This window comes from Numenius arquata, chromosome 14 (assembly GCF_964106895.1).
Source record: "Numenius arquata chromosome 14, bNumArq3.hap1.1, whole genome shotgun sequence".
NCBI lineage: Eukaryota > Metazoa > Chordata > Aves > Charadriiformes > Scolopacidae > Numenius > Numenius arquata.
In genome coordinates this window covers 876,505-888,947 of record NC_133589.1, presented here as the reverse complement: position 1 = coordinate 888,947, position 12,443 = coordinate 876,505, and the positions used below count along the sequence as shown (strand labels likewise).

The 12,443-nt window shown below is 42.6% G+C and overlaps 1 protein-coding gene across 3 annotated transcripts in view; it reads right to left on the bottom strand.

The window, feature by feature from the left end:
* Positions 1–12,443, bottom strand: part of TRRAP (transformation/transcription domain associated protein) — a 79,902-nt gene that overhangs the window by 20,804 nt on the left and 46,655 nt on the right. For 2 of the 3 annotated variants that reach the window (XM_074158805.1, XM_074158807.1), the window contains 8 exons: positions 11,954–12,091; positions 11,457–11,569; positions 10,846–10,981; positions 6,295–6,486; positions 3,531–3,726; positions 3,007–3,272; positions 2,150–2,250; positions 332–533 (listed from right to left, as the gene is read on the bottom strand). In XM_074158805.1, coding sequence (XP_074014906.1) covers positions 332–533; positions 2,150–2,250; positions 3,007–3,272; positions 3,531–3,726; positions 6,295–6,486; positions 10,846–10,981; positions 11,457–11,569; positions 11,954–12,091 — 1,344 coding nt within the window. Of the gene's footprint in view, positions 1–331; positions 534–2,149; positions 2,251–3,006; positions 3,273–3,497; positions 3,727–6,294; positions 6,487–10,845; positions 10,982–11,456; positions 11,570–11,953; positions 12,092–12,443 lie in introns of all 3 variants that reach the window. The other variant, XM_074158806.1, reaches the window with a different exon arrangement.

Genomic DNA, 12,443 nt, shown 5'->3' with positions numbered 1-12,443 from the left:
CAGTAATGATAAACAGACATCAAATTATGTTACTTTTTAAAGCACCAAAGAAAAGATGCCTTTCTGCAGATACTTCATCGTGTTCTCTAGCAGAAACACTGGCTGTGATTTTTCCCGTCTCCCACCTAAAGGAAACCCCACTGCGATAGAACCCCCCCGATGAGACACAGGCAGTGGCCCAACAGCAGCCACGAGCAGGCTCTCCGTCGACACTAAAGCTTTCCACCAGTAACTGGTATTTCTGTCACTGCACCAGTTTGGGAGGGAGCATTATCCCAGCCTGTTCTGAGGGGCTGGAGACCCAGGTCTTTTTTGCAGCCCGAGATCTTACCTTTGCCAAGTACTTTCTGGACTTGCTCTCGTTCTGGTGCCGGCAGGCGTGCAGGTAGCAGGTGATGGCAGAGACACCCAGGTGGAGCTGACGCTCCTTCACAAAGATATTCTCCAGGTAATCCCCCCACATGGCCCAGGCCTTCACCAGCACATCGTGCATTTGCACAGCGGCAGAGAAAGCTTTGTTGGCTTCTTCAGACCTGCGTCGGGACGAGTAAGAACATTAGTTTTATACTAACAAAAAGTTACTAAATGATGTAAGAGTCAGATTTCTGCTAGGGTACTCAATTACTTCCTTAATACTCAAAAATATTTTTCCATTAAGTTCTTTAGTGAGCTCTTAGGCCTGTTTTGTCTCAGCTTTCCTTACAGTTCAGCACCTGTGAAAGTAAATGCTTTGTAATGGAAACAATTCTGAAAGTGTTAAAGATCTCCAGATACTCCCTGAAAAACCATGACAAAACTTTCAGTGCACAACAACTGCAACCCAAGCAACCGAGTACGGTACGGGAGGAAGAAGAACTAATGGTAACACAAGAGCAGAAGCAAATGCATTAAAAAGTGCTTCTCTGCTGAGTGAAAAAAGGAGTAAGAAAAAGCAACGTTGGGAAGAAGTAATATTACCTATCTATGGCTTGGGTAAGGCTAAGAAACTGTAAGTACATCAGAACAGTGTTTTAAACAGAAACCGTTATCCTTTCTATCCTGAAAGAACAAATAGAGTCAAGTTTAGCTGCCCTTTACTTTATCCGCATGAATTCAGAAAACAAAAAAAAAGATGGGGGTTAAGGGGAAAGGTTCACTTTCTTCTCGTCACACCTCAAGTGACACTAAGCTCAATTGTGGCCTTAAGAAAAGCCCATTGCACTTTCCATTAAAGTAATTACATTCTGTCTATTTAAAATTCTCTCTTGTATCCACAGAAGAAGATATTCATCATTTCCTGACTTAAACTGCTGTGTCAGGCTGCAGTGTACAGCTTAGAGCCTGATGGATTTCACTCCTTAAGTGTCCACACTGTGCTGGTAAAGGAATTATTCCACCCATATGTACCACGCAGCAATAATGCCATTAAATACCGTGATTCTAAAAGCTGTTGAAATCTGAAGGGGTTTTTTTGGTATAATCAAACAAAATTTGACTGCTGAGATATTTGCTTATTTTATATATGTCTATCCTTTCCATTCCATTATCTGAAATGCATTTCCACAGTGCCTGGCACACCGGCTCTGTCTGATCAGTGCCACCACACGTCCTCCTGTGCCGTGACCAGCTCCAGCCATTAATGGGACACAGACAATGAACAGTGAAAGGGAAATGAGAGAAACAAAGAGGGAGGCTGGAAGCTTATAGTCTGAGCTTTTTTTTCTCTTTGGTTTTACCTGTGACATTTACATTAAGAACATAATCAAAGAAACCTCCTTTTGTCAAAGCCACTAAGACATCAGTTTGTCTCGCTAAGTTCTTGCAGAACCAGGGGAAAAAATGGTATCTTAAGCTGCAAAGCTTTGGGCAAACCTATTCTCTCTGCCTCCTCCCATCTCAGCCCTTGAAATATACAACTTTTAAAAAACAGCCTGGTGCAATGTTTGCTATAACTATCTCTTTCCGACAATACCTAGAAATACGACCAACCGTTACATCTTCAAACCCCAGAGGGACTCCCACATATACTTTTATTTTCTTATGCAGTTGTGACAAATTTTAGGCTGGTGTAAGCCTATGGAACAACTTTCCTGCTCAAACACAGCATTGAAATACTTCAGCTGCATTTCCTCAGATGTGTGCTAGTGCCTCTCCCAGCCAACACACTCACTTGTTAATCTGTGCCAGGAACATCCCCTTCAGCGCATAGAACTCCGCAGTCATCTCCTTGGTGAAGTACTTCAGATTGGTTGATTCAATAACCTCCAGACCCTGTTAAAAAGCCTTTGTGAGAAAAGCCTTCTGAAACGGAAGGTTTTATTAACATAAAAGTGCCACAAAAACCAGCCAAAATATTCTCTTGAAATTTAAATTGTGCGAGTTTCTAATATTTAATTGTAACTGTAAAAAAATCTGGACTGACAACTATTTTAAGTTTCCACTGACCTCTGCAAAACTATCAGATACTATAGACAACGTTCATCAGGTGACGGCTTATCTTTTCCACTGTGTTCTTTTATGTTATATTATTATTTATATTATGTTACATTACATTATTACTATAAGGCCCCAATTTGCTGAGCTTATAATCATACATGAGTTGTGCCTACAATCACATTTTTCCTTTCCTTTAACCCCACAGGATTTCACCCCAGTGTGCCTGCCTCCAGCACACCTGGGTCAGACACTCAAACCTTAGAGCTTCAGTGACTCTCACAATAATGTTGTTTGTTCCTACTGCAAAAACACAATTTTCAAAGTTCCTTCTATTTATCTATCTTGTAAGAATTCAAAAAATATACTTCCACTTGACTCTTTTCAGCTAATTTTTACTACATTCACAGTATTCAGCTGAAAGAGGACAACAGCTGCTTTTGACTAACAGCGTTACTTCGAACACCACCCTGCGCATGGTGTAGCACAGCCAAGGACATTCCGACCCCGTCCTGCAGACGGGTGGTTTATTTGAGTCGGTGTGTCGATGGCCCCTGTGATCCCCCAGGGTCAGAGCTAACGCTGCACACCCACCTGCATACACTCGTTTTTGCCCATGACCCCGGCCAGCTGCAGGTAACACTTGACTTGCTGGCGGATCTTCTGGAAGCAGTCCACGATGGGCACGGTGGGGATGGTGTGAATGCGGCTCAGGATGTCCAGGGCGACGTTGACCAGCCCCTGCTTCCGGGCTATCTTTCCATACTGGATAATGGCCGATGCAGAAGCATGAACGCCCAGCATCGCGTTATTGGAACTAGGATCATGCTGAGAACTATTTTCATATGCAGTTACAATGGCTAGAAATAAAGCATGAAATATTTATCATTATAAATAAAATTATACATACGGCAATATCTTACACAGCAATACATACGAAATGATGACTTAAGGTAATGAAACACTAAATGGAAATTGAATAAAAACAAAAACTTGACAATATCAATAACATTCCTCTATGTTTAAACAAATAAAAAATAAATACAAAGAACTTATTTCAAACAATGTGTTGTCTGGAAAATTACATGATGAATGCATGCTGGACCAGGCAGTTTTACCCTGGTAATGATGTTGTCTCCACATGAAAATGCTGCTCCAGTGGGATAAATCATCTGACACAATAGGTAACCTGTTCCTCCAAGTCTTTACAACGGTCTTCATGTCGTGTAAGCTGTTGTTCCTCCCCAGATTCGTTGGTTGCAATCCTGCATTTATTTGGGCTGCTTCCTGAAGTTCAATTATTTGCTGTGCTGCCTAGAAAATTAAACAATACAAAGATCATAAAGGATAGTACAATAAGCTGGCCAACTGCATCCTTAGAAAAAGGAATATACGAATGATGCCACCTTTAAACGGTCAAGTAAAGACGAAACTATTTATACCAGTTTAGGGACCTCTCTATTAGTTGCATAAATGACCTTTAACCAATCTAATTATTAACAAAATAGCAAAAAAAAAAAAATGCATGAGATTTCAGTCAATGACTAAAGTGTTGAATCAAGGTTGAATTCATCCACTGAGGCACCTGCACAGAATTTATACCAACGGGTCTCTAGTCTTAATGAACAAACAAATTATTTTTCAAAATAAAGGTGCCATAAAGTACTTTCTTCCGTGTTTGCAAAAGGTCCCTACAGAACTTCGGGCTCCTCCTCCCCAGGGATGGAGCACAGGTACCAGGCAGCTCCTTTCACACTGCCTCACTCTGACAAGACCTAAAGCCCCACCAGTATTTGGCTGCAAAAAGGCCCTGCTGATCTACACTGGAGTGTTCTCCCTGCAACGCGGGTTTGCCAGCTTTAACCTGGGGCAGCCACGTCCTGTCTTTCCTTGATAGTACTAAGGTAAAAATTCCCTCATCCTTTCTTTTATTTTGAACTGCAAATGCTTTCAAGAAGAACTGCTGTCTTGCTTTTAAGAAGCATTTTTTAAAAAAAAAAAAAAAAAAAAACAAAACACCAAAACCCAAAAAACCCACCCACCACTCCAAGGGAAGAGAGTTTACTGGAATTTCCACGATCTCTTCACCCCCATCCTTTTCCCCACACACATCTAAATAAAACCACAGCTTAGAATTAAGTTCTCACATACAGGTTTGAACTTACTACATCAACCCTCATCACAGAAAAGCACAAGTAAATACATATACATTGTGTAAATACAAGGATCAAGTAAAAATACTGACCTTAAACAAAATCTTTAACAGAACAAACATAAATTCCCTAGTCCTGATCTGATTTCTTGACAGAAACTTGTGTGTACAGACATACTGCCTACGTGCTCCTGAAGGTGGTACTTTAGGATATTCTGCACAGACCTCAGCTTTGAGAAGCTCCTGAAGTTTAGGATGGTTTTTCCCCGACACCCCCTATCCTCAGCTGAATTAGGAGCAAACAGAAAATAGAGTAGCCTCACACCTCCTAAAGGCAGCAGACACTTTGTGAAAACTTCAACAACCTGAAGAAAAGGCCCACAAACTTTAATGGAATGTAATTACCTGTAGTACAATAAACCAATGTAGTATTCTCTAAGCTATCACTTGGCAGATAACAGTTGCATTCATTGTTAATCAACCACCTAAGATAACTATTTGGGGAAAAAAAAAAAAACCAGTCCAAATTTACAGAGTGAAATCTCTTGAAACAAAATAAATTAAACAAAGTAATATTTTCCTACCATCATCTCAGTATCGGCTCTCACAATAGCTTAACCTTCATCCTACACCCATTCATCACATAAATTTAATTTTCTCACAGGTATTTAATCACATACTATCTGATATTTAAAAAAAGTAATTACCGCAGTGCAAATTCCTGGCTGCATTTGTACCTCTGTCAGTCATTGACTAATTTATCATTTCTTCATGAGGGATATCTACATATTAGATTATTTTAAAAGCTTGTTTTAATTGATATCAGAAAGCATTTAAATACTTTATTTATTTAGCAATACTAATCCCTTCACGCTGCAGATACTGCCGTTCTTAGGGGAGGGAAAACTGGAAATACGAGTGAAAAGCCACGATTGTCTCTCCTGGAGCCGGCCCCAGAGCAGAGGAGGGGAGCAGGGATCGCTCTTCAGAGACAGAATGCAGAAGTGCCAAGGAACGGGTAAGGCTCAGGTTGGCCGGGATCTACAGTATTTTTGCTAAGGGTAGCAGTGGTCACATGAAAAGTCCTTCACTAACTACACCCTTTCACAGTTTTTGGTTCTTGGACCTTAATGCCAAAGTGACAGGATGTTCAGGACTTGCTCAGCCTGTCGAGAATGCTGCTACTCACAGGAACACCGGCATTTCTAAACGCGCTTTTCCCTTTGAGCTAACCATTAATGCCCTGATTTAAAAACATAAAAATAAAAATATAGCAGTTCCTTACAGTTGACAAAATTCCATACCGCATTTAACACGCTTAACTGAGAAGAACACTTAGATGGTTATTTCAACATTTCTGCAAGTAACATAATGCAACGTACCCACCCAAAACGGACCTCACTTCAAATCCCACGGAATGTTCCAGATCTCCAGGCATGGCAGCACATTGCGCATTACCCACAGAAAAAGCTGAGCCACCTGATCAATTTTTAAATAGCTACCTCTGTGTGCCACAGGGAGTGCCACAGAACGGAGTCAGGTAAACTATCAAACTTTAAAAGGAATCCAAACCAAAATGCACATTCTGCAACTTTTAACAAAAAAATACCATTATGAAAAACCAATCAGCACTAACAGTAAAGTATTTTATGCTCACTGCTACTAAAAGTTCTGAAACCTGCCACTGGAAAGCACCTGTCAATAAACAACAAACCACTTTCCGTTCTTACCTGGAGAAGGGGAGTATGGACGTGGGAGACGACGTGAGGAAGCCGCCGCCACTCCCGAATGGCCAAACTACTGGCCATCTCCACCAGGCGCTCGATGAAGTTGAGCTGCTGCTCCTCGGGGTGGCAGATGGCCAGGTACCCTCGGTACATGTTCACCTTCCAGGCCATCTCCTTCGGGCAGCTCAGCTCCACCTGGGAACGACACGGAAAGGAGTCTAGGACACATCATTTGTACTCAAGTGCAGACTTCTTTAAATTATTTTTTGAAGAGCCTTCTTAAGCACTCAGCTTTATTTTTCATGAAAATTAGCTCATTTTCTAAAATTATTGGATTAAAATATCAAGATCTGTGTCCCTAGAGGAGTGGGAGCGCCCTGAGCTATGGGCAGGGGGAGGCCAGCACCTCAATCACAGCGTGGCAGTGCCCGCGGGCAGCCGGCCATGGGGTCCGAGCGTGGCCAGCATCGGTGCCGCTCCCCCAGCCCAGTCCGCCGAGAGCGGCCCCGCACGGGAGCAGGAGCGGGGAGAGGAGAAGACGTGTCTCGGCAGGGAACGCATCCACCCCCGAAATGCTGCAGGGCTCCAGAACCAGTAAGGACAGCTTGTCACTGAAAGGCTCCCGTCCCTGTACGCCAGCACCACACTCTAACTGCCTGCTCGAGGACAGTACTGAGTTTATGAAAATAAACAGTTAGTAACTTTTTTAATCATCTACAACTAACCTTCCCATTTATGTCAAAGTAATTTCCGAGTACAGGTGCAAAGTCATTTTAAACCATTTTCTTACAATCCTGTAACCGTAGAGATAAGGCAACCAAAACCAGGCAGATACTGAAGTGTCAACCAGCCCCGTTCCGTGAGTGTTTCGCAGGAAACCTGCAGGAACCCCCGCTCGCCGCCTGACACCGCGGGCCTCACGCCTACAGCTTCTTGACTTCTCTTTCTTCCGCTGTACATCCCACCCTTAATGGCATTATCTTCTCGTTGATATACTGTACCTTAACTGTTAACAACTGTTAGCTCTGTTATCCTCAACTGACTTTTACGCCTGAGCCAGCAAAGAGAAACTGCCAGGTAGCAACCTCACACTTACACAGTGAAAATAATCTCTCTCTTTATTACATTATCTGCTGGATCATTAAACACAATGGCAATGTGAGCAAATGGCAACGAGTCTTGGGTCCTATCAAAGGCCGCTTGCTATTTTAATAGCTCAACTTTAATAGGTAGATTATTAAAAATGTTTCACAAAGATTTACACAAACTGGTACATATTTGCCATCTTTTCTGACCTCCCCGTGAATCAACCACGGAACTTGAGAGAGAACAGCCACGTTAAAGGCTCTCAATAGCAGTGGAGCGGTGAGTACGGCAGCACAGAATCAGATACTCTTTCCCGTGCTAATATTTATGCAAACGTGTCCTGACACTTTTACAAGACTGAGTAGAGCCCCAAAAGCTCCATTCCTGGCTCCAGCAGCATCTTCTTTTCAGTCGTTAGCGAATGTCTCATTACTGAAACCAGCCCATTGCCTACAACCGCAGCTGAAGCCCGTCGGCTGTCACTCGTGGCTGTCACTTCTGCCCAACCCGTAGACCTCCACACCAGCCCCCGGCCGACACCACCCACTCCATTCTGCCCAAACTCACCGTTATAGCATACTGCACAATACAGGTCTTGTTTCAGGCTTAAGGGTTTCTCAAATAATGTTATTTCTATAATTAGCCGCTGAAGTTGCATACTTAAATAGGACACAAAATACCAATTGTTATAAGGACAAAAGAAGTTAATTAAAATGTAAATATAACCTATAAGATAATTTTTACAGCACATGCAGCTTGCTGCTTACAGATTTGGCTTCACATGGGCTGATAAATGACAAAATCCATCTTGAGAGACACCTATTTAATTGGAACCATCAGTACTACAAATATTGAAAAATTCCATTTCAAACGTTGCAATGGTTGGACACCCTTAATTTAGATTCCATCAAAAGACAGCGCTGCCTTTAATTAATTAAACAACTACTGGTTTCATAGTTCAGCCTTTAAAGAAAACATACTGATTGCATCCACCTATTCTCCCTCCTGACAAAAGAAAGTGTTACAGAAGAATAAACATACACTATTTAAAAAAATGTAATACTGGGTCTGATTTTGAAGGAAGAGAGAGAGACACAAGTGGGGGTGTTTGAGGCGAGGGTAAGCTGTCCCATCGCACGCTGCGGGGGGCGCTTGGACGCAGGAACTCAGTCCTGCAAGGTACTGGGATTAAAGGATCCTCAGCATTTCTCATAATCATGTTTTAGCCTTTGCAAATATTATGAAACTAGACAGCCACCTGTCAATTTGATATATAATACTATGGACTGGTAGGTGCTGGTTCCAAACTTAACAGGACTGATGAAACAACAAACCCCAACTGAGGGACTAATTCCCCTGGCTCTCTCTGCAATATGAAAAAACACGGCCTAAGGCTCTGCTCAGAGCTTTGTCAGTAAAATTATATTTTAAACATGCGATTCACCCTCTTACTCCAAACTCTGGCAAGTCCAGTAGTGTCACACTCGATAGTGAGGGTGCAATGCAGACCAGCAGCTCCTCTCCCTTGGGAATTAATGCAGTGTTCTCGCCTTCCACACCGCAGCTCCGCGTCTGGGTTGTGTTCCTACAGCAACTAACCACAGACAAACAACTCTACCTACCATGAAAAGAGGGTCTATTTACTAAAGATTAAAAAACCCCAAACTTTTCATTCTTCTATAGAACAGTGATACCGCATATAAAGTTAAGAAAAAAGTCCCTGAAAAATCTCCTGGTGACTCCAACACAGAATTGTGTCATTTGTCCCCAGAAGCCTGCGGTGGCTGCACAGCCTGACATTCCATAGCAACCTCCAGAGCAAGAACCACCAGCTTATCCACATGGGATGGTTCTTAGAACAACTGGGAGAAGACGCCTAAGAGGGGATGAGGAGGAGGTTACCGAAATATGACCAGCTGTTTGCATGTGGAAGAATTCATCCAGATTTGCTGTCAGATAAAAATACCTACCTATGGATTTTCTGTGGCATCTTTTCAGAAAAGGGAAGGGTCACTCACAGCATGCTTCCCCAGCCACGTACACTTTATTCACCAAAAACAGTGTTTATGAACATTTGGAAAGGAAAAGATCTTCCAGATTTAGATCTTTCAAAGTGTGATTTTCTGCCTGCAGTGTGCCCTCTGCCTCCAACCTGCTCTGTGGCAGTGAAATGTCACCGAGCATCCGTTCCCCAAGCACAGGGATGGCACAGAACGCGCCGTCTCGGGAGTGAAACCAGAAAGGACAAAGGGAAGGTTAAATGTGCACGAGTGCACGCTGTTCAGCAAAATGAATTACAAGCAGAAGACAATAATGAACTCCGTAATGAGTGAGGAAGGTCAACAGCAGGGAAGCACAAACAATCCCTATTATCCGTTACCAGATGAAGATGATAACTCCCTCGCTGCCACACACACGCTCCTCGGCTTCTAACAAAGCAGCTGGGTACTGTGCTGGCTTCTAAAGCAACATACAACAGACAGGGCACATCTCTGCCTCTGCAGATGAAGAATATGCCCAGAAAGGCTGTGGCATCTCAATTCTTAGAGATACAGAAACTCTAACAGAGAAGGGGACCTTGGCTATGTGGGCCCTGCTCCGAATGGAGCACTGCACCAGGTGACCTCCAGAGGTCCCTCCCAACTCAAAGGACTTCATGGCTCTGGAAACTTCACATTAAATTATAAAAGTATAATCATCGATTCATTAAGCTCCTCAGGAAACCTTGGAACACCAGAAAATTCCAAACTCAAGTTTTCTGATTCCACAGAACATCAAATAAGGAACTTAGAGGAAACAACTGTTGGACGGGGCTTTGAGCAACCTGGTCCAGTGGGAGGTGTCCCTGCCCAGAGCAGGGAGTGGCACTGGATCTGGATGAGCTTTGAGGTTCCTTCCAACCCAAACCCTTCTCTGATTCTGTCAGCTCCTACCAGCAGTGCTATCTCGAAGCCTCAGCACTCTCTGTCATAAATGTATATATCTAGAAGATACACATCTAGAGGTACATCTAGAATGTACAATCATTATGATATTTACTTCTAGCACAAAACTTACCACAAATTGTCACAATTTGAGAGGACATATTGCAGTCTTGTAAATAATACCATATATATGCAAGGGTCCCATTTTAAGTTTCTCCACGTGTCCCTGCTGGCACACCCTTGTATGGCAAGCATTTGTTGCCTTTTAATGACTCATTACCATGTGCCCTTATCTTTCACCTGCCCTGGCTGAATTTCTTTCTCAGCACAGCTTTATAAACAGAGGGAAAAGAAAAGCAAGTTTGTGTGTCAAAAATGACATGCTTCAATTGCCAGAAGCCCCAGCTGTGTGCTGGGACACACATGGAGCTTCCCCAGAGCAGCTCAGGTGCCTGGGGGCTGAAGGCCAGCGCTGGGCTGTCAGACCTGGAATCACTGACATAAACAACAGAACTAACCATGAGCATGAAAAGCCCTCGCTCACCTGCACCAGAGCCTCCTTCATGGCAGTCCAGTTTGAGACCCTCCACGCACATTCCAGCACCAGGTAAGGGTTTATGTGACCTTTCGATTGGCCATATTCTGTCAAAGGCTCCCACTGGTTCAATTCTTTTGAGCAACTACGAAAATCAAAATATTCTCAGTTTGGTTACCAATAAAATAAACTTTCAATAAAAGTGACTGTAAACGTTGTGTATCAGAGTATTATCTGTTTGCCTGCGAGCAGCTCTGCAAAAGTTTTATCCAGGCGGGTAGATTTTTTTTTTTTTTCAATTTTATTTATTACCATTTATAACACAGAAATCTGTGAACAGGGAAGAGCTGCATTTTGTGTCTCCCAGAGCAACCATTTTAAATAGGAAAAACAAATTTTACCTCCAGTCTTTTCCATCAGTAACAAATTACATTTTTACAACACTTCAGGCATATCACTTCTGAGGGTCTTAAGGGAATAAAAATGATAGCTAAGTTTCCCTGTATCTGAGCTAAGTCTGGAGCCAAGTTTATTCTTGTAAATAATGCTTTAAACCAGCAGGGGATTATACCCTATTGCAGGGGAAAAACACTTGTTCTACATCAGCTTTAAAGTCTTACCGAATCCAATGGTCTTCCCAGAGCTGATACTCAGGAAAGATGGAAGGGGAAGCATTGTTCCGTTCGTGCTCTTTTTTAGCCTTTTCCATTGCTTTTTCGTAAGTTTCTTGTGCCTGAATAAAATTCAAACCATTTCATTTTTCCACCTCCTATATAAACATTAACTCAACATTCTTTTCTTTAAAAAAGTTATAAGAAAGCTTTTATAAATTCTAAGTTTAAAGAATGAAATGCATGAAATGTGTTAACTCATGAATATAGTCCTTACTTGGCAGCTTTATGGATTTCATGAAAAACTGACGGATGTGCTTAAAAATCTCACTTTATCTAGGTATTACATGGCCTTAAACTACTACTTTAGCCAGCAGAGAAGCTGTGGCACTTCCCATTTTAGAAGACTGAAGCTGTTTATTAATATTCAGAATATTTTCTGGCTGACCAGAATATTCACCCTGCCAGTGGAACTACTCAAACCCCTTCTAACACCAGCAGTGTACCTGTTCAAAGAAGCCATGCTGCTCATAGGCAATAGCCGTTGCCGTCTCCGGGAATTTGCAGCGCTTCTGCCACAGCCCAGCCCACATGTCCTCTTCTTGCAGCAGGGAGTAGAGCTCGGCAAGGGAATCCAGGATCTCCTGGAATGGTAAGCACATGGTCAAGCTGCCCTTAGAAAGCAGAGCAGGTAGCAAAACCACACCTTCTGCACTGAGGCAAATTGAGAAAGACATGGACATAGAGAAGTGTTTCTATAAACTCTTTTCAAAACTCTAGAAGACCAGCAATTACTAACCACCAAGCTCAGAGAAGAACAACGCTGCAGTACATGACATACACAGCCCTAGGGCCCGTACATCGATTCTCACCTGGCTTCCCTAACAGACCAGATCAAATCACAGAAAATAAAGTTGGTTAACAAGCCAACAACTCAGTCTTTAATGTAAAAAGAATCTGTAATATTTAGCTTCCTCAGCTGATCACAAACGCCCA